The sequence below is a fragment of the Brassica rapa genome, chromosome A03 (genome assembly GCF_000309985.2).
Source record: "Brassica rapa cultivar Chiifu-401-42 chromosome A03, CAAS_Brap_v3.01, whole genome shotgun sequence".
In the NCBI taxonomy this organism is placed as follows: domain Eukaryota; kingdom Viridiplantae; phylum Streptophyta; class Magnoliopsida; order Brassicales; family Brassicaceae; genus Brassica; species Brassica rapa.
Window position 1 is genome coordinate 14,757,663 of NC_024797.2, and position 14,058 is coordinate 14,771,720.

Consider the following 14,058-nt stretch of genomic DNA (forward strand, 5'->3'; position numbering starts at 1 on the left):
TCATTATCAGCGTTAAATATATAATATGTTAGTGCTTAATTACATGCACAAGACTTATCTATGTCCGACCAATGGATCTTGACGCGTTTTCGAGATTTAAGATTCTTTTGAGTGGGTTCCCATTTTTTTTCATGAACCTCTAGTTAATTAGAGGACGCGTGCATGTGTTTTTGTTGATGGAGTTTTGGGATATAAGTAGGGGTTCGCCAATGTCTGTAATTAAAAAGCTGGAACTGATCGAGCTTGTGTTGTTTCAGAATCCCTCTTGTCCTCTTGATCTGAGTGGGCTTGCTTGTATAAAAATAGCTAGAAAGGCAACGGGTATATGGGGAAGTTTCTGAGATTGGGTTGGGTAGTGGTATGTGTGATTGTGTTATTGATGTCTGTTCAAGTTTTGGGACAAGCATTCGATGGTGATAGTGGTGATATCGGGGGTGAAGTTGCAGCTGGTCTTGGCGGACGTGGTTGTCGAGCCCATGCTGGTGGTGGTTGATACGATCATGTTGTTGTTTGTGTTTAAATTAGTTTGAATAACTGTTCTGCTTCTGCAGTCAAGTCTTACGGAATCGAGTAGAGTCGTTGAGTTTGTTCTGATTTTTCAGCTAGTCGTTGAGTTTGTTCTGATTTTTCAGCTATTTCTCTATTATCTTCTTTCGTCATTTGTACGGATATTTAGAAGCCTCAATTGCAAAATCATTAGAATATCACTTCAGTTAAAGTTTTTTTCACATTTAGTATCAAAGCCATCAAAAGAGAACAACATGTATACGAGAATGATCAAGAGACGACGAAAAAAAAAACAGAGGGGAGAGAGTGATGTATGAGAAATTTGTGCAGTAGACAAATGGCCATCTCAGATTTTGGAGACTACAAACATTTACTAAGAACTTTGATAAAAAAGAAGATCATAACTTAGAGATCTATGTCTCTTATAATCTCCAAAAAAATTGGGGTCAAAACCAATGTTTCATTGGATATGCCCAGAGTGTTCGGGTATCCTTTTGGATTTGGTTTGAGTTTATTTGGATTTTGAGTTTTTGGAGTTAGGGATTTAAGCCTTATTCAGATATTTATAAATTGATGAGATGGCTGATCACTTGTGCAGAAGCATACAAAACCCTTGTGCTATCACTTACTCCATGTGAATACAAAGCTGTGGAAGTTTAAATGACTTAGAAGGTGTTGAGAAAGTTGTACAGGAGATGAAAGGAGATTCCTCATGGGATACATTTGCTAATCTAGCATCGATCTACGCTAAAGCTAGTCTTTACAGTAAAGCAGAAGCAGCGTTGAAGTCTTTAGAGGAGAAGATGAATCCACACAAGCGTGATTCGTATCATTTCCTCATTAGTTTGTACGCTCACCCTAACGTCAACAACTCGATGAAAGGCTTTTTTAGTCAACTCTTTATTCGTTAAAATATAATTTTATTCTTAAATCCATGCAAATGAGGCTTTAGACATATCAATGAAAAAAGAAAGAAAAGAAAATGGCTTTGAAAACAACCATTAAAATTAAAAAAAACTTGATTGGTAAATCTTATATATTAAAACAGAAGTCACAACCTTGATTCATGTGTGATTTTTTTAAAAATGGACCTAATGGACCTATTCATAGAAATTCATACTATATTTTAATTCAGACTAATAATAAATATAATTTTTAAAATATTTTAATCATAGTATCTTTTGATATCTTTTCATTTTAAATATAAATATATTTATTTTAAAATTCTAACAAATCTGTTTAAAAAGATTTTTACAAGATCTTCATTTTTGAAATTATACTTAAATATTTTCACTAATTTCGAAATTAGTTTAAAATATTATTATACATTAATATATTCAGTTATATAAAATGAAAAATAAAAAAAATCTATAATATTTTAGTTATTATATAATCATAATCAATTATATTAAATTAAAATTATTATATTGAGCTAAATATAATAAAATTGTATTAAATTTATATATTTATATATTTTACTTTCGTAATTATAAAATATTTATGTTCAAAAATAAAATCTAATATGTTGGTAAGATGGGTTAACATTATCAAACTATATAATACATGTATAAAAATTAACATGTATTTCTTTAAAGTTAATAATATAAAATATTTGTAACTACTTTAATCATAATATATTTTCATTTTAAATATAATATATATTTATATATTATATTTTAAAAATTCTAATAAATCTGTGTAATATTTAAACAATAACTTAATGTATTTTAAGTTATCGTTTAGAAATAAAAATAAATAAATTATATCCTATTTTATCTACTTTTATAGTCATGATCATGTTAAAATATAATTATTAGACTAAAATAAATATGATAAATTTATATTCAATTGATAAATTTATAAATTTTATTTTCATAAATATAAACAATTTATTTAAAATATAATATGATGATAGAACGACTTAAAATTAACAAACTATATAATACATGTATAAAAATTAACATATCTTACACTTTTATAGATACAATAATAAATTATCTAAAATGAATAAGCATAAAAATATTGGTAAAAAAGAAATCCAGTTTTAAAATACGTGTCAGAATTTAGCATAAATTAAATACAAAATATTTTTTAAATATATTTTCTCATGAATATATTAATTTGCTTAATAACTAAATGCAAATACAATAAGATAAATATATAATAAGAAGTGGCAAATACATAAGGTTTAAACAATTAATTAATTATAACATGTAAATTATAAAATTATTGTATTTGAAATAGTTATATAAATATTTAAGTATATGATTTACATTAAAAATATATACCACTTATGTTCTAAAACAATAATTTATGTATAGAAAAGTGAAAACAAACACCCGTGCAGTTGCACGGGTCAAAATCTAGTCTATTCTATTAAAAGGTAATCATTCTTGAAAAATCTACCTATAAAAGTTGTTTGGACCTTTTCATTTTATTATATTTTGGTCTTCTCCTATATATAAGGTTGTTGGACCTATCTATAACAAGTTATTATATTTTTAGTTATACAATTAATTATTCTAACTATATGCGATTAATAACTAACTATGCATATTTATTTTTTCTGTTACCATAAAAAAATAAAACCCTAATATAGTGGGATCACGATTATTGTGATGAAGAAATCAAAAGAATACGTAGCGACTTTTTAAACTATACGAGAATACTATATTAAACAAGATCAATCATATTTAATCCAACTATGATTACCAAATTTAATGACTCTTAAATATACTAACAACTACAAAAATATAAGTTAACAAATAATACCTTTTGAAACACTAACAAATAATACCTATAATATTATTTTTCTTCTTTTAATGAAAATGACTATTTTACAAAATGTTCTTAAAATTACAAAACAAATTAATTCTCATTGATGAAAATTTGGTATTTTGGGTTTTGGGATAAAGACTATACATACCCATTAATTAATTTAATTCTTTGCATTCATGATCTATTAAAAATTTCTCATTGTATCAATCTTAATTTTAATTTTATTAATAGGTGTAAACCCATTGTATGCTTCTAAACAAAATAAATAAACAATATACATTTAAATTGTAATAGTATTGATCAATACAAAAATTATAAATTAAAATGCATAACATAAATACAATAAATTTATTTATATGACAAATAAAAAATTTATTCAATTTTTTTGTAGTATTGTAAAGTATATGAAATCTTTAAAAGGTATTAAAATTATGGTTTTACCGGGTTAATCGGTGTCGGTCCACGGATTAATGACAAATTTTTTGGTTTTATTGGATTTTAATTAATAAGTTTTCATTGAATACAAATTTTGTGGAAACATATGAGTTTGTAAATAATCTGACAGAATGCTACATGAAAAACATAAACCAGTCCGGATTATATACGACCACTATATTTACCAGTTCGATCACAGATTTAAATCGGATATAAAAATATTTCTTATATCTTAATTCGTTTATAAATCACATATGTACTCCACTAAAAAGAGTTCAATAATTTAAAAAAAGAAATTTTTTCGCACCATTTAAATGGTATTGATGCACTATTAGTTATCATTATTAATATTTGTGAATGTATAATTTGTACTTTAAATATTCCGGTATCCATTCAGTTTTTCGTTTGATTTTAATTTTGGGTTCTAAAGATATATGATCTGCTTGGTTCTTTTTTTCAGTTTGATACAATTCGATTTGAGATTTCGAATAAATATACTTAAACTTATACTCTTATATAGAAATTCATCAAAAAATTATATTTAATTTCGAAAACAAACCCGCGCTTTCCAAGCGCGGATCAAAATCTAGTAACATACTTTAAAAACAGTTTAATCCCACAAAGTCTCAACAGTCCTAACCCCAATCTGACTTTAAATTTGTCATAAAATACACAATTAACAAGACAAACCAATAAAAAAAAGTAAATTATTTCATGCAAAAACAATAACATTTCCCCCCAAAATTATAAAATATCATAAAACTAAAAAAAATATATATCTATATACATTATAAATATTACTCCCTCCGTTTTTTAATATAAGTCGTTTTACAGCTATGCACGTAGATTAAGAAAACCATTAATTTCTTATATTTTCTAAACAAAAACATCATTAATTATTTACCTAACCACAATTCAACCAATAGAAAAATATAAGATATATTACCATTGGTCATACAACATTAATTATTAATAAATTTTACATAGAAAACCGAAAACGACATATACTTTGGCACAAAAAAATTTTTCTAAAACGACTTATAATAAAAAACGGAGGGAGTAATAAACATAATTCTTGGCTCTTATATCTTGGATCCCTAGAAAAAATCAGCGGCTATCTTTTGGACTTTCTTCCTTTTATATATTTTCTTTTGTGTTTTTGGTGATAATGTATTGATTAAAGTTAGTTAATGAAAAAGCAGATTTATATTGGTGGCACTAATTAACAAGAAAAGTGAAAAGACCTAGGTAAGACCATGAGAGTCGAAGTGAGTAGGGTAGCGAAAGAATTGTTAAATCAATGTTGGTAACTCTAACAGCATTTGAAGCATATTGCATATATATGTTCCAAGTTAAAATATTGAATAATTCATGCCGTGGATACGCAGAAAAAAAAGACTGATGATTTATATGATTATATCTATGTTAGTCTTTATACAGGAGCCAAAAATTCTTTACAGCCACAAGATAGAACCAATCTCACTCTGCTTTCGGCTTCTCTAGACTGACATCCCAGTTTTCTTTTCAACTAATATTAATCTTTTTAAATATAATTGATCTTTATGCATGCAACTAATTTTACGAATCATTGTTTCATACCAAATCTTGCAAACTAAAAAAACTAGAGTCTACATTCTACGAGAATTAGTCTAAAGCTATATGATAAGTTTCATAGGCTTCCAACTTAAAATCAATTGGCGTTAAATGGAGTGGTGCAAGTCATTTATATATTACTCAAGTCTCTTATATATTATATATTTCCAATATGAGATCTTCTCTCCAACACTCTCCCTTGAAATAATAGTTCGTATAACCATTAGTCTCGAAGAATCCATCATACCCCTCCGAAACAATGCTTTATTTTCTAGCAATCTCGGCGGAACTGAACCTTCTATGGACCATCAGCTAATGGGATGATCAGACCATTTTTTAGACCGAATTAATGGGTTAGGGTGTAGGCCCGCTCTGACACTATGATAAGTTTCATGGGCTTTCAACTTAAAACCAATTGGCGGTAAGTAAAGTGGCGCAAGTCCTTTATATATTACTCAAATCGCTTACATATTTCAAATATGAGATTTTCTCTCCGACACTGTAGTTTCAACATTTGTTCTAAAAACCAGGCACATAGCCGTCTAGGCGCTAGGCACCACTCATCCGTCTAATTTAGGTCAATTCGGTCTAAAAAATCGAATGTCCAATTTTAATACGCCTAGGCCGCCCTAATCCATTTTTAATTTTTAATTTTTTTATATTTTAATATCATTTTATCAATTTATTTGATCTAAATTTGATAACTAGTGCAATTTATATTCATAATTTTGATGGAAATTATATTGTATTTAGCTTATATTTTCTATTGTGTGTTTTATACACTTTTAATCATGAAAATGTATTAATATTATTAATAATTAAAATTAACATATGTTACAACATATTAAACAATCTAAAATTTTTGTCTCACGTAATTTCTGCTGAATCCGATATTTTTGCTAGGCATTAACTCCTGACCCGACCTTCCGACTAACGCCTAACAATTTTTCGAACCTTGGTTTCAACCAATCCCCACTCATAGTCGCAGAATCAGCCTCTAGCCCAGAAGCTTCGCCGTACTTCTATTTGACTTTGTAAAATCCCACGCACACGCCACATACCCTATTTTTCGAACCTTGGTTTCAACCAATCCCACTCTTAGTCGCAGAATCAGCCTCTAGCCCAGAAGCTTCGCCCTACTTCTATTTGACTTTGTAAAATCCCACGCACACACCACACACCCTATAAACGTGGTCGGCAACTCAGCAGCATTCAATGCGTTTTAACTGTTAATTTTAATATTTCTATTGTCTCCCCCATAGAATAGAGTTTGTGCTCAAAGTCAAAAGATTGCCATTTTCATCCAATATTAGAAACGTATATGATAATGTTGTCCCTTTTTAAATTGGAATTAGCTTGGGAAGTGCAATGTATAGATTTGTAACAAATTGCGCAATGGTAATTGGATCTTGAATTTTGGACCGCATTTGTTTGATTAACAATAATTTTTGGATCAACATTTAACTTTTCAGATATGCTAATTTTTGTAGGGCAGGTTTTTTGTCAACAACAGTTTTTTTTTCTATTTGATTGATCTACTTAGTATTTAAATGAACCTTAGCAGTATTGTGGACTCTCTTAACAAATTTTAAAATTACAATATTTAAAATAGAAGACATGAAAAAAAAAATTAATAAATTTTCTCAAATGAGAAATTATAAAATATTTGTGAGAAACTCATATGTTATATATTTTTTATATAAATGGCTTGAGTTTTTTAATAAAAGTTAATTAATTTTATTAAAAACATTAATACTTTTTTAGTTTAGATATTTCCTCGAAAACCTTTGTCAATAAGGGTGTTCTTCTTAGGCTTCGAATGGTGACCATCGTCCCGCCCCACCCCGCAGTTAACAGTAACAAAAAGCTCTACATATACTATATATCTATACATTTTTATAACTTTAAAACTGCACCACAGTTGAACCGCTTGTCCCGCACCGCTCAAACCGCAGTCACCATTCGGAGCCTTAGTTTTCTTTCTCCAAAACAGCCGATAACAGAAAACAAAATACAAATGATCAACTTGTCATGACGCATCAATCAATATCTATTCTACTAGTCGTATGATTTCTCCATCATTAGTTTTAGTTTAGTGTTCTTGGACTTTGAAACAATTTAATGAAACATTCCAACTTGGAAATACAATAGTAGTTCGTAATTAAAATAAGAAATAACCATTCCAAGAGAATAATACGCAATAATAAATGGATCTCCATCAATATTTTATTGTTTGGTAACTGTAACAGTTCATATATTATAGTATGATATACTCAGGGCCGGCTTAGATAAGGGGCTGTGGTACGATCGTTTTGGGCCCAATCTGTTGTTCCCTTATTTTTTAATAGATAAGTGTCCGTTTTTTTTTAAAAAAAAATACATATATTTTTATATTAAAATTAAAAAAGAGGTCCAAAATTTTTTATAAGAAAATATTTTTTATTTCCATAAATTTATTTAAAAAAAAATATTTTTAGTATTTAAAAAAAAAACATATATCTATCAGATTTTTTTTTTAAATAATAATTTGGAAATTAAAAAAACAATTGTCCCAAGGTCCATAATACCATTGAGCCGGCTCTGGATATACTATATGTACCATGTCGTTTCAGTTTGGTTTTGTTTTAAAAAATGAAGATAACATTTGTATACACACAAGTGGAACAAGACCTGTAATGTGCGCTAATCTCCTATTACACACAAACTTTGACTCGTGTTATTTCTTTTTAAAATAATGAAAAGCTTTGACTCATCCTCTTTTCAACAATAGTTTTTGTCTGCCCAAACACGCGTACGCATACTTTTTCAACTATACTATTTACATGTTCACTTGGTAATCTCATTTAATGCATAATCATGCAAGCTGTACGTTAGCGATCAATGCTCAATTTTGTAAATACTCAACACATCTATGGGTAAGATCGTCGTGATGTTGCACATCTTTGCTATATAAATACCCCTCAACTGTTATCTAAACATGCAGTGGCTTAAACGTAGCAGATCGAGAAAGAAAAGAAAAAAAAACTTCCTACAAAAACACACAAAAATGTCGGTTAAGATTTCAATTTTCCAATCTCTAATGTTTCTTTTCAACCGGTTTATTCTCAGACGATACCGGAATCCTAAACCAAAATACCAAAAAGGCCCTTCTTTTCTCCTCCTATCCGACCTATCACGCGACACACTGATCTTCAACTTAGAAGGAGCTCTTCTCAAATCAGACTCTCTCTTCCCTTATTTCATGCTCGTAGCATTCGAGGCAGGAGGGGTAATGAGGTCATTTATCCTCTTCATTCTCTATCCATTGATAAGCTTGATGAGCCACGAGATGGGTGTTAAAGTGATGGTCTTCGTGAGCTTCTTTGGAATAAAGAAAGATGGTCTTCGAGCGGGGAGGGCGGTTTTGCCTAAATACTTTCTCGAAGATGTTGGACTCGAAATGTTCAAAGTGTTGAGGAAAGCAGGGAAGAGAATTGGTGTGAGCGATGATCTTCCTCAAGTTATGATTGAAGGGTTTTTGAAAGATTACTTGGAGACTGAAGTTGTTGTCGGGAGAGAGATGAAGGTCGTTGGTGGCTATTACATAGGAATCATGGAGGATAAGACCAAACACGATCTTGACTTTGATGAGTTGGTTCGTAAAGAGAGATTAAACACTGGTCATGTTATTGGCATCACTTCCTTCAACACATCTCTTCACCGATATCTTGTCTCTCAGTTTTGCCAGGTACGCAATTTTATTTATCTTCAACCCATCTCCTCACCAATAATTTTTAACATGCTTTCAAAATTTCTGAGAAAATGTTATAAATATCATTTAAACGTATATATATATATATATATATCAATCTAATATATATAACGTGAATGATATAATTTGGTATACTCCTTTAAGCAACATAGAATATGAATAGTTAAAGTGGTGACGGTGAGAGACACCTTAGATTATCTTTCTATTAATTGCAAGTGCGAAATATATAGTAAAAATAAAAGCAGCCAAACCATATCCATGGTCAATATCATTAAATAGGAATTTGAAAATGATGACATTATCTGTATACATAGTTATTAGCCATGACAGTGAAATACAACTTGTGGTTTTGAATTTCATGCCAATACATAAAACTGATCTTGTTAGGTCTTGTCATTCATTGTCTTCATGTAATATTCAACTGATTTCTTGACTTTTCCGTCTTAATTAAAACAGGAGATTTATTTCGTGAAGAAGTCCGACAAAAGAAACTGGCAAACCCTACCAAGAAACCAATACCCTAAACCATTAATTTTTCATGATGGTCGTCTCGCAATCAAGCCAACCCTAATGAACGCACTTGTCTTGTTCATGTGGGGTCCTTTCGCAGTCGCAGCCGCAGCAGCTAGACTCTTCGTCTCTCTTTGCATCCCTTACTCCTTTTCAATTCCAATTCTAGGTTTCTCCGGATGCAGACTTACCGTAGAGATCGACGACGTTTCATCTCAAAAGTTAAACTCAAGTCAACGCAAAGGTTGTCTCTTTGCGTGTAACCACAGAACTTTATTGGACCCTCTCTATATTGGATTCGCTTTAAAAACCCAAAACATCACAACCGTGACGTATAGTTTGAGTAGAGTATCGGAGCTCCTAGCTCCGATTAAAACCGTCAGGCTGACCCGTGATCGAGTCAGCGACGGCAAAGCCATGAAGAAGTTGTTGTCCGAAGGTGACCTCGTAGTTTGTCCTGAAGGAACCACTTGTAGAGAACCTCACTTGCTAAGGTTTAGTCCTTTGTTCACCGAGATTAGTGACCGCATCATTCCCGTGGCTGTGACGTCACCTGCGACCTTCTTCTATGGTACAACGGCAAGTGGCTTGAAGGCGTTTGACCCACTTTTCTTCCTCATGGATCCTTATCCTACCTACACGGTCCAGTTTCTAGACCCTGTCTCCGGCGTCTCGTGTCAAGATCCTGATGGAAAGTTGAAGTTTGAAGTAGCTAATCATGTTCAGGGCGTGATTGGAAAGGCATTGGATTTTGAATGCACCAATCTCACTAGAAAAGACAAATATTTGATCTTGGCTGGTAATAATGGCGTAGTTAAGAAAAATTAAATTTGCTTTTTAGAATATGAGTGTTTTTTGAGTGTAAAGTAACCAATGTTTCATTAATTTTTTTATATATGTATTATTTTAATGTTACGTAAATGTATGTAACTCTTTTTATATGGCAATGAATCTATAACTTTATAGTTTTATATCATCCAACATATATATATATATATATATATATTACATAATATATTTTTGTTTAACATGATATGGAGTATCTGGACCGGGACTCAACTAATTTCCAAGGAGAATAGTACCGACAAATAGTCCAATCTCATATTTTTAGTGAGACCTAATACATGATTTCATTTTCGTCTGACAAAACAAATAGTAACTTAGTTTCTGGCAAAATTTAAATTTAGGACCGACAAATTTACGTCTTATATATATAACTATTGCCCTATACTACAACTTGGTTTTTTATTATTTGTGTACGAATTATATTATAAAATTTCAATGAGCATCAAAGTTTGAGGCAGAACAGACGATTCTGGAACCATGCTCGACGGTAGAGCAGAAGTAGAAAATATTACATAAAATCGAAAGATAAAATCGTTAAGGGACGAGTCATGTTCAACATTACGAAGAAACCCATGGGAAAGCTCCATCTTAATCCCTAAAACGAATGTTTGAAAGAACAAATAATAGTCGAATAGGACACCCTCCACAATAAATCAACATTATAATAGGACAGTTTCAAGGCTCCTTAAGGTGTCCACGTTGGCACTTTGTGGGTCCCCCCTTATTTTTGTTTTTCTGAAACGCGTGGGCTAAATGAAATGGGCTTTGTGTTTGTTCATAGCTATTGAATGGGCTTAAGGGTTGCTCCTGCGTTTTGGTGAGCAGAAATACCGATCCCTCGACGTCTTCCAGATCCTTCACCTATGGTCGATTCCTCTTCGATCTTATCGGACTAACTCGATCTTTATGGCTGTCTTAAGTTCCTCTGACGACGAAACGTCAACCTGTAACGCATCCAGAAGATCCTATATATAGGTTCTTCATGAAATCAGGTATCGCCCTCCTCGCTACTTTTTCCTCCCTTTTTTTCATCCTGTTTCTGAATCCGTTACGATAATGGCTTCATCCGCAACTCCAGTCGTTAACGCCGCTGCCGCCGCCGCTGCCGTCGGCAACCCCACGTTCGACTCTCTTCGTCTTGGAAGATCTGCTCAATCTGTTGTTGGTCGACTCATCCGTTTTTGGGATTCTCGCAACGTCAGCAAGAATGGAGAGTTTATGGGGATAACAATTCTACTCCTTGATGAATTAGTAAGGATTGTTTCTGACCGAACTTTTTTCTTTCCGATTGTTGTCATGAAAGACTATTAATTTTTTTTTATTTCTTACAGGACTCGGTGATTCATTGTTTCATTCCAGCTAATCGGGCCAACCATTACCGGTCCTCTTTGAAAACCGGTTCTATTGTCAGATTGGACCGTTTTGACGTGGCAAGGGTGGGTCACACGTATAAGATTACTGAGCATCAGTACGTCATCCGGTTCATTCCTTCAACGCGTGTTGTTGAGGTCCAAACGGACGCTCCTGTGATCAAGATGGACAAGTTTATGGTTAGGCGTTACGAACAGCTTCAAGTGCTTGCGAACACCAGTTTAGAGCTACCAGGTCTTTTTTTTCCTCAGCGCAAATCTGAATTTCATCATAATGTTGATTGCTAAAGTAATTTTCTGAATCGCAGATGTTGTTGGTGAGATAAAATCTGTGCAGGGGTCCGATCTCAAGAACCAAACAGCCACAAGCAGGGTTGTTGTCCGCCTATTAATTGAACCGTACGTTGTTTTAGACTTCCACTTAAACTTTCGTTATATTCTCAAATTGTGTAGTCTGTTGGTCCACTTGAACTTTCGTTATAGTCTCAAATTTTGTAGTCTGTTGGTAGGAATCATAACTATTTGGTTTTGTTTATATGTGTAGTTGAAACCGTATCCTTATTGTTTTCATAACAGGAACGTGACCGTGTTCATGTCTTTATGGGATGAGGCTGCATCAGCTTTTAGAGGTCTCTTGAAAGCTGGGGATAAATCACAGTCCGTGATGTTGGTGACCACAGTTAATCCTAAACTCTTTGGAGGTAATAATCATCTGCTTTGTAATCCATATAATGTTTTATATATATTTTCCTCACAAGTTTATTCTTTGTTCAGGGAATCTCTATCTCAATTCCACACAAGGGACTAGGTTCTTCTTTGACACCAGTATCTCTGAAATAGCAGAGTTTGTTAGCAGGTAAGATAATCAAACTTAAATAGTAGCGAAATCTCAGCACGTTTTAATCATAACAACATGCTATATCCAGCATTGGAGCTACACAACCTCAAGATTATACATGTGTCGACACGCTTGAAGGAGTCAAGAAGAAGGAGCTTGTGTCAATAAGGGATCTCAACACATTCATCTCGAACTCTAACGAGCAGGTTGTTGTCTGCCTTTGTTTACTCCAATATATATATTGACTTTTTTCTATACTTTCAATTGACTAAAATATTACTTCTGGGCAGACCCAAGAAGCTGATTTCCTCTGCAAAGCCCAGATTATTGGTGTCATTCAGGAAAATGGGTGGTTCTTTGTGTCTTGCACTGGTTGCCACAAAAAATTGGAAAAACGTGGGACGTCATTGGACTGCAGCAGATGTGCAACTTCTGACGTGACTGGTGTTGTTAGGTAACTTTGTGTAGTCTTTAACATTTGGTTAAACGGTTTCATGTAAATATCCATTTACCTGTCCATTACTCAACGTAAGGTTCCGCGTTGAGCTTGCTGTTGATGACGGCAAAGATAGCGCAACGTTTGTTGTCTTCGATAAGGAGATGAACAAGCTCACCAAACAGGAAGCTGCTGTGCTTGCCCTGGATGAGGTATCTCCTTCTTCACTGGAACCATTTTGGTTTCTGAACGCATTTAATGTAGGTCAATATAACTTGCGATAACTGGCCGCTTGCTGCAGGTTTCAAACGGTGGAGAGGAGTATCTCCCAAGTTGTCTTGAAGAGCTAGCAGGGAAGGAGTTTGTGTTTCAGATCCGTGTAACACCTTTCAACTTCACTCCCAATCACCGTACCTTCACCGTTGCCACCATCTCTGAAGATAGCGAGGTTGTCTAATTTAACTTATCATTATATTTACTGACTGGACTCTTTTTAAAAAATATCACTTTCATGTATCTCAGGCACACTCTGAGAACAGTGGAGTTGACACAGGATTGGAATCTTCGTCTTCGGGCCCGTCTGTTTTGGGAGTCAAGATTAGTGAAGAACGTGCATCAGGCAATAATCCAGGGAATGCAGGCGCTCAGCAGAGACGCAAGCGTGGCCGTGAGTAATTGGGAAAACATATTCCTACAAACCCGTCATCAGTCTTATTTGTCTTTTTTTTTAAAAAAACTTCTACTAGCTATGCTACTCATTATGAGCTTTGATCTCTGTCGTTATCGTTTTGATTTTCCATGGATATTTTCTTTTTTTCTGGATTATTAATGAATCTTTGACGGGTTAAATTTGATTCATAAACCAAAGAGTACTGTTTCTTTAAAAAATTGATTTAATATAACGAAAATTGGCGGTGAATCAGCCGGAATAGACTTAGTATGGATACATGAATCCGTTAGTTTGATCAAAGTTATATTTAATCTCGATTGCTAC

The 14,058-nt window shown here is 32.7% G+C and overlaps 2 protein-coding genes across 2 annotated transcripts; both read left to right on the forward strand.

Annotated features, from left to right (window-relative positions):
- The first annotated feature begins 7,694 nt into the window (after positions 1-7,694).
- Positions 7,695-10,550, forward strand: LOC103858788 (probable glycerol-3-phosphate acyltransferase 3). Its single transcript, XM_009136211.3, has 2 exons — positions 7,695-9,040; positions 9,521-10,550. The coding sequence occupies exons 1-2, from the start codon at positions 8,291-8,293 to the stop codon at positions 10,400-10,402; spliced, it is 1,632 nt and encodes a 543-aa protein (XP_009134459.2). The 5' UTR covers positions 7,695-8,290; the 3' UTR covers positions 10,403-10,550.
- A 632-nt stretch (positions 10,551-11,182) lies between these two features.
- On the forward strand, positions 11,183-13,931 carry LOC103858789. Its single transcript, XM_009136212.3, has 11 exons — positions 11,183-11,412; positions 11,499-11,671; positions 11,752-12,025; positions 12,099-12,189; positions 12,367-12,491; positions 12,565-12,646; positions 12,717-12,834; positions 12,919-13,082; positions 13,162-13,276; positions 13,366-13,512; positions 13,587-13,931. Exons 1-11 carry the CDS (start codon positions 11,403-11,405, stop codon positions 13,737-13,739), a joined length of 1,452 nt encoding a protein of 483 aa, XP_009134460.2. The 5' UTR covers positions 11,183-11,402; the 3' UTR covers positions 13,740-13,931.
- Positions 13,932-14,058: the final 127 nt, after the last annotated feature.